Source organism: Diachasmimorpha longicaudata, unplaced genomic scaffold (assembly GCF_034640455.1).
Source record: "Diachasmimorpha longicaudata isolate KC_UGA_2023 unplaced genomic scaffold, iyDiaLong2 ctg00000212.1, whole genome shotgun sequence".
Lineage (NCBI taxonomy): Eukaryota > Metazoa > Arthropoda > Insecta > Hymenoptera > Braconidae > Diachasmimorpha > Diachasmimorpha longicaudata.
In genome coordinates, this window is record NW_026974001.1 from 13,359 (window position 1) to 26,292 (window position 12,934).

Consider the following 12,934-nt stretch of genomic DNA (forward strand, 5'->3'; position numbering starts at 1 on the left):
CAGTTGGTGTCATTGTTTCAATATTGTCCTTCCGTTTTTGATCTTAGTAATTTAGGGAAGCCGAAATAACAATTTTTAACCGTCGAGCGGTAGCCGATTAAAATTTGACTTGCCGATTTTAAGAAGGACATGCTAGATTGATTTATTTTAACGTTGAGAATTTACCGAAAACCGTAAATAGTGGTTAAACTTTCCTTTTTTGGAATATCAAACGACATCCGGGTAGAAAGAATAAATGTTTTCCTCACGTTACTCACTTTCGTTGTTTCTTTTATAATTAGTCCTTTGGGTCGCTGTCTGGACGGCTGCTTGGCTGGATGGATGATACGTTTTCTGTAGTCTTTTTGAATAAAGTTTTTTTTTTGATTTCACTTATTGACGTTTTCTTTTCTGGATTTCCGAGAGAAACAAAATTAATAAATATATATATATCGAACGAAAACTGTATTTTTAATCGTTGGTTCACTTCACTAAGAGTGCGGTTTGTTTTTAGATTACATTATTTAATTGTTAAATTCTCGTGGGGTTCGCAAGAGACCGTTCGTAAACGAGCATCTTGGGTCGCCTCGGCAAAATTTATCAATTAATTTTACTGAAGATTTGGAATGAAAGAGTTAATTGTTAAATTCTCGTGGGGTTCGCAAGAGACCGTTCGTAAACGAGCATCTTGGGTCGCCTCGGCAAAATTTATCAATTAATTCTATAAAAAATTATGCAATGAAAGATTCAATTGTTAAATTCTCGTGGGGTTCGCAAGGCACCGTTATTTAAACGAGCGTCTTGGGTCGCCTCGGCAAAATTTATCAATTAATTCTATTCAAGAGTGATTTTTCACGTAAGTCAACCGATAAATTCTCGTGGGGTTCGCAAGCCACCGTTCTTAAACGAGCGTCTTGGGTCGCCTCGGCAAAATTTCTCGGTATGATTTGTGTGATGGGGAAGTTAACACTTTTTCACAACACTTGGTATCACTTCTTTTTTATTCACCACAAATTCTTTACTTGTTTGAGACTTGACATGTTTAAATTTAATAATTAAAGTGAATGGTGGCTTTAGAAAAATATTTCATGTAAATGAATCTTATGTCGAAAAATGCGAAAGGTAAAATAATTGTGAGTTCAACAGTGCAGACAGCAAAATTATCATAAATTCAACGGTGCAGAAGGCCAAATTATTCTAAGTTCAAGAGTGCAGAAGGCCAAATTATTCTAAGTTCAAGAGTGCAGAAGGCAAAATTATTCTAAGTTCATAACTCACGAAATTTTTCCAAGTCCACAACTCACGAAATATTTTCTAAGTCCAAAAATAATTTGGAACTTAGTCGATTTAATGTTCCCGGAGCTCTTCGGAGAGATGACTGCTGCTGGCTGATGTTGAAGTTGAACTGCCGTTTCTCTGCGGCACTGAGACTACTCTGACCGATTATTCACCGCGTCGATCGTTGGCGCACGCTATCCAGTAGTAGGGATGGTGGGGATGCTTCGTTTAACGTGCAACTCCACTTGACTGAGAGTAGGGATGGCGCGTGATGCGTATTCATATGTTCTGTGTGTAGTCTCATCTAATGCTGTGACATTCTCTTATGCCTTATTACATTTTTCATTTTTACATTTTTAATTCTTAAAATTTATTTCTGATATTTTGACAATGATTTTTCTGTTTTAAAATTAATTTTTGAACGTGATTTTCACTATAGCTTAAATGGATCCTTTTGGCATCCTCATGGTACTACTATAAGCAATTTTTGTCTATTGACATTGTCTCTTGACAAATTTGACAAAATTCGTTTTTGACCCTATTTTTGGTCTAGAAATACGATTCTAGTATTAAAACTTTTTTGACAATTTTTTATAACATTTCAATTGTTAATAACAATAGTATTTTTCAGTAATCAGGAACAATTATTCATCCATTCAAATGTCCACATTTTATAGCATTTTTCCATAAATTTTCATTTTCTTAACTATACAACTTTCGGAGATATTGACTTGACCTTGAAAAATGTTTATTAACTTTTAATGGCGTTGTTTATAACGTGAAAAATCTAATCAATGGCTCAGTCGTTAGAGGATTCAGTGGACTATTTTTATGGATTTTTCGGTAGAAATTCGTTCATTAATTTCGTGGTTATTAATATTTACAATTAAGATCGCTAATTTATCAAAATTGACATGTTTAAATTGTTGAGTTTTGTTTAATTTTCTTTCATATTCTTGTTCTTGTTATTTAAATGCGCTAATTTCGCCAATTTTAGATTTTTTTAGGGGTAATTCCTAATGACATGTCAATAGACATTCAGTTTTGTCTATTGACTTTTACAATTTTTTATTACACATTTTTGTAGTTCATAATTTATGCCATAGTTTCTATATGGGATGTTTTTGCATATGTCCCATAGGGAAGGCGCTAACGATTCTCGAACTTTATTTGCATACACCGATACAAGGATTTGAGTGTGTGTGTATCGTGTGAATTATTTAAAAATCAATATCTTCACTGTTTATGAAGATTAAGAAAAGATTTTTTTGTTACATATCAAGGATCTACTGAACTTCCTTTTACGATTTTTCTGAAGTGTTTACAGGATTTTTCATGTACGTTTTGTTTACAACAATTATATTTGTTAATAATTTTTATCATTTTTATGAATGGAATAAATAGTTTTCAATATATGGAGTCCCTTTTGTCTGGAAACCATTTCTCTATCGTGAATAATGCGGACGCTAGAATTTTCCAAAGTTTTTGTGGACACACCGATACATGGGTTTCTATGTGTGTGTGTGTAAAAGTTTAAAAATGAATATCTTCACTATTTATGAAGATTAAGAAGAGATTTTTTAGTTACATATCAAGGATCTACAGAACTTCCTTTTACGATTTTTCTGAATTGTTCGTAGAATATTTCATGTATATTTTGTTTACAACAATTATATTTGTTAATAAATTTTATTATTTTTATGAGTGAAATGAATAGTTCTCAGAATATGGAGTCCCTTTTGTATGGAAACCATTTCTCTATCATCAATAATGCGTACGCTAGAATTTTCGAAAGTTTTGTGGACACACGGATACATGGGCTTGTATGTGTGTGTATGAAACTTCAAAAATAAATATCTCAACTGTTTATGCAGATTAAGAAGAGATTTTTGGAGGGTGCTTACCCCGGTGATCGTTCTTTCTTTTCCACTGATTTTCATTTTGTTGTTATAAATGTTTGTTAATTGTTTATTAACAAATTCTATTTTTTCATAACTTTTCATGGCCATTGTCTTATGGAATATTTAGTTTACGTTATTTCTTGACTTTTCATGTATCCTTTTTGATGCAATAGTCGAATTTATCTATTTTTCTGAATTATGATTTCTCTTTTGTATTTAAATTATTCGTTTGTCTTTTCATTTATTTCAATCGGAGTCATATCATTCTTAGATTGACTCATATCAATATATACATGGAAATTTCCAAGATTTCGTCATTTTTGAGAGGGTGCGTTACTCGTCCTCGCGGTTTAACCCTGTTCTAACGTCCCAAAGCTGAGTTTCTTTTAATCATTGGTATGTGGGCTCCTGTATGGTCCCGAATTATTTTTATTTTAAGTAATCATTTATTTATTCTGTGCAATGATTGTATTAAAGGTCATCGGCTTGCGACGTCAGAGGGAGAAATACTGTTCCGTCCTCCGTCAATGTTTCTATCTTTTCATTTCTTTATTTTTATTTATATATAGAATCCTTTTGGTCATTCATCTAAGAATGTTTTGTTATATGACCTCTGGTTGAAATATATGATCAGTAATTTATAGCGGTATTTAGTATTCATATTTGATTGATTTCATCGTTTATACTTTGCAATTGCTTCAAGGGAATATCATTCATAGAAAACGTATGTGAATACGTAACATGACAATGGTGAGTGCAGTTGCTTTTGTCTGTTTTAGCGACAAAAGCAACTGTAAAAGTCTATTATAGTTTCGTCTTTTTTTTTTTGTGAAAAATCAACCAATCACGGTCCTTATTCCATAGTTTTGTGGTTTTTACATATTTTATCGTTATGAACTCTATCAGGGGATTCTCCGGTACATTAGCTCGAAAGGATAAGCTCCTAACCCACTGAAATTCAATTAAACATATCATAATTTATTTTTATCTAAGCGTTGCAAGTTTGACAGTATTTGATTGATTTTAACTATTCGATTCAAGTATTTCACTATTTAATCTCTAATTATTTGTTGCACTGAGTTTTGCAATCCCACTTCACGTATTTAATGTTCCTAGTTTTTTCTTCATTTCAGTAGTCTTTTAAATGTTTTAATTATTTGTCGACACAGTTTGGCTTCCTTGCGCCAATCATATTCGTCATTCATGTAAAATTTCATGATTTGAGGATTCGTGTCCAATTTTATAAAGTGCATGTTGCCAAATAGTACTCCTTGTATGACAGCGATGTGTAGTGGTTTGAGTATTTCTTCGAGATTTTCTGTTAAATTGTTAAGCGCTGCCGGTTTTTCCCTTGCTTTTCTGCAGTCTGCGATTTTTGTGGAATACGTAGTAAGTTTATTATATATTTGATTCCTCAGACTAACAGGATAATTCAGTATTAAGGACGCTCGTAACGTCCTGTATCGGATTGATGGATCCATTTTATGTATTCTGTAATCGTAGGTTTAATTTAGATATATATTCGTGTAGGTATTATTGCGAAAAAGGGAGGTGCTTATAAGTGGTTACTTCCCAATTGAGTAAACCCAGGTATTGCTTGCAGTGAACATATATAGATAGATATAGAATATTTAAATTTCATGAAATATTTTTGCCCAATATATGTTTGATTATTTGATTTTTAAATTATTATAGGCTTAAGCGTAGTGTTAAGTGGTCCAAGTCACTTTCGTATAGTTAAATTACGTATTGTCACGTTTGCGAGGTACCCATAGATCTTAAGTATTGGACTTTAATGTAATTGAACATGATATATCATAATAAGAGATACAGTGTAGTAAAATAATAATCTTCTGATCCTGTTCCGCTCGTGTTCTTCGGTATCCTTAGCTCCTTGCTGTTCTGTTGTCCGTTTTGGTATCATGGATCGACTAATGCCTGCGGATCAACTGCCGAAGTCTGGTCATAGTACGTACATTTGTTGTTTTCTTTGGCTAGGATTATTAGAAAGGTATGGGGACTTTCATATGGTAAGGAAGGTTTCGTTCATCCAATGGTGCTGTGACAGGTCTATCTGTATGCTGTTCAATTTTGGTATTCAATTTTCTGCGATTTGTTCTCGTTCTCCACTCATATCTTGCATTCGTACTTCTTGTTAGTAGCGGAGGTTGGATTCCGGTATTCGTTTTCATTGATTTTGAATTATTGCTTGACTTGGATATCTTGGGCTCCCATTTCCAGTATGATGATGGTTATGCTGCTTTGCACTGTAGAGAGTACTTCTACTGCATGCTCGCTCCGTTGTAGTCTCCATTATCCTGTGGAACTTCCCATCGTCGTCACGATCGTGTAGAATGCTTGGTTTACGCATGTAAGGTATTTTGAATATCTGTTGTTTAGTGTTGGTCAGCAAGATTGTGACCTCTCTTTTAAATATTTTGTTTTCATTTTCTTCGTCCTTTTCCAAGTGTACGCGGTATTTTCTGAGTGAGAACATGACGTGAGCATCTTTTCAGCGATAGTTCGAATTGATTTTCGAGTATCAAGAGGTCGGAAGAAGGATATAGGGGAGCAGGTAAGGAAAGCAAAATAGGATTGTGTTTTGTTCGTCGTTGTTGTTTTCTTTTCTTCTTTTCTTTTCAGGCCGAAGGTCCGCAGAACATCAAGTTCGATCCCTGATATCCTGAAGAATTAGGTGCCAATATTCGGAACCTTAAGCCGCAACTGTAGGGCGTTGCATGTTTCAGCTCATTCATGCTGAAGGAATTTCAGGCTTATTCTAAATCTTACACTTCAATTCATAATTTTACATACTACTCGTCAGTGGCCTATCGTTACAGTATTTTATTATATATTCTACTTATTTCTTCACTTGTTTTCAGGTTATCGCAAAGGTGACAATCGATACTCGAACTCATGCCAGCCCACAGTATTGTTACTTCATGAGTATGATTCTAATGTTATGCATATACATACATGTATATACATATGCATATGTATATGAATATTATAATTTTTATTATTTATTTAGTGAGGCTATTTAACGGGATCTGTGTCATTCCGTCGGCGTTCTTTTACCGTTATAATTCAAGCGTTAGTAGCCATTATGAATAGTTAAGTTTAGTATTATTTTTTTATTTTTATTTTGCAAGTTTCTCTCATTTTCTCAAGTTAAGCCTGAAGTAATAGAAAGAATATCCTACCTTTATCTGCTATCATTATCTGTATCTATTTCGTCCGCCGAAATCTCCTCCAATTCTTCGTGACTATCGGTATTTTCTATTTCGTCGATTTTCGCTTCGCAATATTGTTTAAATACATCTAATAATTTATGCATTTTTTCTACTTTCTTTTGCAATTGTCTCGCGATAATTAATATTCGGTGTTTCCTTTTCCTCGCCTCTAAGATTTCTTTATTGGGGTGTCTCCATATCCTAATCATACGAGGGCGCTCATTCGTGTGTCTGTCCATTCCTGATTCTGGAATGATATGAGACGTTTATTTCTTTATTTACGGAAGAAAAAACGTTTCGTTCCATTTATAACTCTATATTTTGCATTCAGTGCATTGCAAATACGTGCTCGTGCAGATTAGTGCTACCTTCACCTAGATTATATAAAAGGGATGCGGACAGCAAAAGTCGGGAAAAGAAAAAAAAAAATTATGTGTCTAAAATATTAAGTGCAGCATGGTAATGTTGCGTGCTCTGTTATTATCTACTTTGTCTAATGTTTTTTGACTAAACTATTTTCATTCTTGATACCGTTTGGAATCAAAAGTTTGGTTGAAAGCGCGTTATTTTTCCCCTAGCCTTAGTTTGCCAAAAATTATGATGTATGTCCAATTTTTGGTTTACTGATTGTTATGCTGAAGGAATTAATAAATGTCGCACAGTGTAGATATTAAATATGTCATGATTTATATTAATGACCTCTGTTATGTTTTTGTTTTAATGTCTACAAATGTTGATTATGAATGTTTGACTCGATATAAAGCATTGAGAGTACATTCGGTACGGGATTATCTCCCAATAAAAAAAAAATGTATATGGACATTATGATTTTATGCACATATGAATGAAAAATAAAAAAAATCTATATCTATATATGTATACATATATATGTAGGTTATTTCATTGAATACAATGCTAGTGATAATTATAAAAAAAATATAGAAAGAGTAGTTTCGAATACTGTATAAAATACTATAAAATAATATTTATTTAGTTATTTATTTTTTTTTTTTTTTTCTATCTTATTTCGCCGCCGTTTCCCTGGGGACCCCTTGGATCGTCACTCCCAAAGTATTTATTGACTCCAAACCCCATTGAAATTCGGCCTTCTCCCCGTCGTGTAATGGAATCGTGTAGGTTATGATTGTTGAGTTTCTATTTTAATTTGTAATTTGTGTTTGCAGCTCTTCATGTAGGGTTCTGAGGAAGATCATGTGGAACCGTAGATTTCGCATCGTTCTTTCCATGAGAATTTTTGAATCTGTGGTGTTTTGGTATTTGAATAACCTATGCATTGTGTTGCTCAACTGATCAGTAGCAGCTTGCATCTTGCTAATAGTCGTCTGCATTTGCCGAATCTTCTCGCAAATATCAGCCGATCGGGTGTTCATCGTTGATGATGCTAATTCTGATGCTGATACTGCTGCTGATAATGCTAATGCTGATGCTGATTGTTGTTGATGTTGATTCTGTTAATGATTTGTGAAGTCAATTGCTAGTTATTCAGGAGGGTAAATGTAACCAGGATAGTTGAAACGTGCAAGATAGTTGTGGACCATCACGATTTCGGACGAGTAGGAAGACATATAATATATTTCCCCTTGATCAGCATCGAATCCACTGTTGATTTCTGAGTGGCTATTTTTCTATTTATTGGCACTATGTAGAATGGTTATTAACAAATACTTCTACTAGTTTGTGTTAGTTGGGGCAGTACTTAAAGCTATACGTGCTTGCGATAGTAATTGCGGATTAATCGGATTAGGAAGGGTGGCTCGTGGCAGTTCACTTGTTGTAGTTATAGTGTTCAATGGCGTGGTTCTCCGGGTGTGTGTTCTCATCTCCGTGTTAAGAGGTTGAGCTTCGATGTTTTCTGGTAAATTATTCGTTTGGTTTCGACGTGTTCTGTATATAAAATAATGTGTAAGTCCTCCAAATAAAGCTCCAAGGATACGGAAGCTCCATCCGAATGCATCGTGTAGCGTAAAACCATGTATGAACACATTAGCAATGCCAATTATCACGTGGATAATAGTGACAATTCCTATAAGAATCGATACTGTATTCCCAAATATTTTGAGTTTTTCCCACGTCTTATAAGCTGCTGATTCCGTCATTTCCTCTACCATCTCCCTACTCAAAAGGTGTTTCATTGAAATAGTTCCGGCTGGCAGTTCATTACCATTGGCGGCGCTGACAAGATTATTCATTACAGTGGCGGCTTCTGCTCGAGTTAATAGTCGGTCACGTAATTTTTCCATATCTGTTTCGCTATAAATTCCACTAGTTGCTAAATTTTCTATTTTTTCATATTCCCATTCTATTGGTAGAGAAGGGTTAAAGGTTGCAGGCGTTGGGGTTTTCATTGGGTCAGGGTTCAGTGCATACCAATATCCATCAATTCTATAAACTGTAGGTATCGCTGAATGGCAGTCAATGACCGTTCCATGTCTAATCAACATTCTCGATATTCCGGTTAGAAAGTAACTTTCGTTGTTGTAAGTAACTGGCATTTCTTGGTAACAATTTTCACTCTTTCTGAGGGTGACTGGTACTGCCGTGCATTTGACAATGGAAACCAATTCTCCTGTTGTTATTGCATGATAACCCGGGCCTTTCATGAGGTTATAGGCAAATATATCAGGTGCAAATGACGCTGTGCTAAGGGCGTTCATTAATGAGGTTCTTTGGGCTTCGCATTGACTGAGACGAATATAGTGATACAGCTTCCTAACTTGAGTTCTAAGGTGGTGTTCGAGGTATACAATTTTCGTGTTAACATATTGCATTAAGTCCACATTATCGGTATTGATAATCTTATTTGTGGGGAAAGTGGTTCCCGGAGAAACTTCCATAATAAATAATTTTGGTAATTCAGTTTGGATCAAAAGGTAGCCACAGGTTAATGTCTTAGATCTTTGCTCCAATGTGAAAGTATAGTCTCTAGTGGTAACTAAATAAGTGGTCGGGTTACTGTTGTCTGATTCGATCTTCGTAGCTGATCCTCGATATAGCGTTGTGTATTTTCCGAATTTACAGTCGTCTGGAGGCTGGACTGACCAAAAGGCCTGAGTGCCAAGAGAGTTTGTACAAGACCCCGCCAAAAAATCGCATTTGGCTCCCGATTGAAGGGTTACTTTGTTGGATATTAATTCGACAGTGGTGACATATGAAGTGTAGTAGATTCGCGCTATTGCGTTGACAATGACTTCGTCCCAATTCCCAAATGGGTCATTATACTGGCTTCCTTGACATGTGCCGTCAACTTCGGCTTTACCGGCTATTGTGATTGGTCTAAGATTGGTGATATTTTTAACTAGTGCATCGACTACAATGTTGTGTGATATCTGTAGTGAGTTGGAATCATGTAATTTTTGGCATTCGTGTTGTTCCAGCTCAACGAAATATTCCCTGCGGTAATTGTGCACTATTGCTACATGGGAAAACATTCCGCAACGGTGAATTGTTCGATCTAATTGTAATCGACATTCTACGACCGTAATTTGTCCATATTTGTTAAGTTGCATAAGTTCGATGTTGACATTTGTTGATTTGGGTTTAACAAGGGGGATGTGACATTGCCCCACCTGGAGTAGAGAATACGAGGTGATGTTTAAGGTAGACCCACTACAATCATAACCTACTAATCCATTAATTTCCTGGGTGTTGATGAACAACAGGACGAGAATAGCCGTCATCATCCTTTTTAGAGTCATCTGTAACATTTTTGGATGATGTTGGGATTTTGCTAACTCAATTTTCCTACTACCCTAATTTTCTGATTATAATTTGTTATTAATTATTAATTAGTTATTCTAGCTGAAATAATGATTCTAACTTTTGAAGATTTTTATTCTTAATGTCTATTGTGTTATCATTTATGTGGTTATGAGAGAAACTTGCATTTTAGATAACCGTAGCTTATTAATATGAACCTTTTTCTTGGCTCCATTTCTATTTATTATGACGTTACAATTTTCTAGTATTTCAATAATATTATAAGGACCTTCATACTGGTCAGTCATTTTTCCCTTATTGGGTTCTTTAAGCAAAAATACTTTATTTCCCACACTAAGCTGTTGTGGATTTATTTTCGCATCGTAATATTCTTTAGATTTAAGTTTTGCTTGATGAAGATTTTGTCCTGCTGTTTCTTGAAATTTACTGATTCGCGTAAATAGTTGGCGCAAATAGTCTCCGTATGTAGGCTCGATTGGCTCATTAGCGGCTTGACTGGATGGTAATCTAGCTAATTTCCCGAATACTAATTGATGAGGAGTGTATCCCGTTCCCTCGTGGACACTAGTGTTATATGCAAAAGAAGCTAATTCACATAGTTCGTCCCAATCTGTATGGGTGTCTGCGTACTGTTTTAGGTATTGTATGAGGACATGGTGGGATCTTTCGATGGATCCATTGCTTTGAGGTCTATATGCAGTAGTATGATATTGTTTAATTCGAAATTTCTTGGCAATTGTTTTCATGAGACAAGATATAAAATTTGAGCCTTGATCGGTGAGTATGATTTTTGGTGCTCCGAAATAGCAGATAAAATTTTTAACAAGAGCAATTGCTATTTCTCTAGAATCTCCGTTCTTTAAAGGTATAGCTAGAGAATATTTAGTTAACAAATCTTGAATGGTGAGAATATATATATTATCATTTTTCGTTTTCGATAAAGGTCCCACCATATCCATGGCGATTTTGTCGAAGGCTGCTTTAGGTGTGTCGGTAATAACCATAGGTTGTTTCGTTTTAACCCTAACTAATTTCTTTAGCTGACATGCCCTGCAATTACGAATGAGTTCGATAACGTCTTGTCTCATACTTGGCCAGAAAAAGTTCTGCCTAAGACGATTAAAAGTTTTTGTCGTACCTTTATGACCGTTCGTCGCGCTAGCGTGATACTCGAGTAGGATTTCGGATCGGTCATGCTCATTGGGGATTATGACTTCTTGCGTGCAAATTGTAATTTTTACATCAATTGGTGCAAATGTATCTACTAGGATTTGTTCTATTATATTCCATGGGACGTCGTCGAATTGATCAGTCTTAGCTATGCTAATTGATTTGATATTGAGATCAATTATTGCGTTGTGAACAGATTGTAACCCTTCGCGAATGTCTTCTTCGACCACTATGTTGTTCCTATTATTACGCAGGGGTAGGATGAGGGTAAGTTTTTTCTTATAAGGTATAACTTTTACACGGAGTAAAGTGAGATCATTGATCGGACAATCGATTGTATGCAGTATTTCCAGAGCTCCATTATCGCAAGCTTCACCCCTAATAGAAGTAAAGATAAGATAATTGTCTTGTCGCATGGCTAAATTGTCACGACATTCAATTACCTGATCCGAAATTATTCGCGAATTTGGTGGTAGTCTTTCTTTATTTTCCCTTTGTCGTTGATTCTCGAATGGAACGCGAGCTGTTGGGAATATTTCTTCGCTCGAATCGCTTGAATCATCTGAGTCAGGTACATCGACCACAACTGCTTCATTCTCATGATTGCTAATAGAATCTGTTCTGAGTATATCAGTCGAGTTGTTATCTTGTGCATCCTCTGGGGATATGAACATGTCGGACATAATTTCAGTAAAGTCTGCTAACCCTAGAGACCCGTCATCAAAAAATGTTTCATCTAATTCATCACAAGCGGCTGGGGGTAAATAGTGGGATGGGTCGATGTCTTGATTATTTGCAACGCTTGCAGGATATGACTCAGAGCTGCGTTCGCTCTCCGCTAATCCACCGTTACTGGATAGCTCACTGTGATTATGTTCGTTATCTGAGTCATTTCCTTCAGGTGATATCAGGGGTTCAGATGCCGGATGTTCGGCTAAGATTTCCGTCGCGCTACTTGAGCCTGTCTGTTGCGTGATATCTTCGTCAGCTATATTACTTCTTTTATTTCTACCTACATTCTCACTGTCCTCTGATTTCGTGCTGTTATCTACTGCTATATCAATATCATCGCTTCCCACACGAGATCTTTTCGTCAGTGCTTTTGTTACCTCTTTCTTTTTTCGTTTTGCTGGGGCCGTAAATATTGAATCACTAGAAGAGGTGTCAGAATCAATCGTGAAAATTCTTTTTATATCTAACAAAGTATCATCGTTGTCGCATTCTGTTTCGTTATTAAATGGAATATTTCTAGATAAAGCATCAGCATTTGCGTTCACTAACCCTGGTTTATATACTATTCGGTAATCAAAATCCTGCATACTTAGTCTCCACCTAACAATTCTAGAATTTGGCGACGACACCGAATTAATCCAAGTCAAAGGCCTGTGGTCTGTAACTAATGTAAATTTCCGACCGTAGACATAAGGTCGAAAGTAGTTTACCGCATAAATGATAGCAAGCATTTCCTTTTCTATAGTTGAGTAATTTCTTTCTGATTTTCCTAATACTCTTGAGATATAGGCAATTGGAAGATCTTTACCAATCTCTCCTTGACTGAGAATTCCGGCAATGCCGTATCCGCAAGCATCTGTCGTGATTACAAACTCCTTGGTGAAATCTGGATATTGCAGTATG

At 35.5% G+C, this 12,934-nt stretch overlaps 1 protein-coding gene across 2 annotated transcripts; it reads right to left on the reverse strand.

Moving 5' to 3' along the window:
- Positions 1–1,257: 1,257 nt before the first annotated feature.
- On the reverse strand, positions 1,258–12,928 carry LOC135172236 (uncharacterized). Of its 2 annotated transcripts, XR_010300939.1 has the most exons (3): positions 12,840–12,928; positions 6,362–10,107; positions 1,258–4,649 (listed from the first exon to the last, which is right to left on the reverse strand). XR_010300939.1 is itself a non-coding variant. In XM_064138465.1 (2 exons), exons 1-2 carry the CDS (start codon positions 12,885–12,887, stop codon positions 8,083–8,085), a joined length of 2,073 nt encoding a protein of 690 aa, XP_063994535.1. In that variant the 5' UTR covers positions 12,888–12,928; the 3' UTR covers positions 1,258–8,082. The 2 variants fall into 2 exon arrangements, 1 of the variants encoding a protein (XP_063994535.1); XM_064138465.1 differs by having other exon boundaries at positions 1,258–10,107.
- Positions 12,929–12,934: the final 6 nt, after the last annotated feature.

Bases quoted from the DNA above. Each gene is read 5' to 3' on its own strand.
- LOC135172236 (XM_064138465.1), bottom strand. From the start codon at position 12,887: ATGCTTGCGGATACGGCATTGCCGGAATTCTCAGTCAAGGAGAGATTG. The intron at 10,108-12,839 runs GTAAAGATCTTC...AAAATGTTACAG, and splicing joins TCTCAGTCAAGGAGAGATTG to ATGACTCTAAAAAGGATGAT.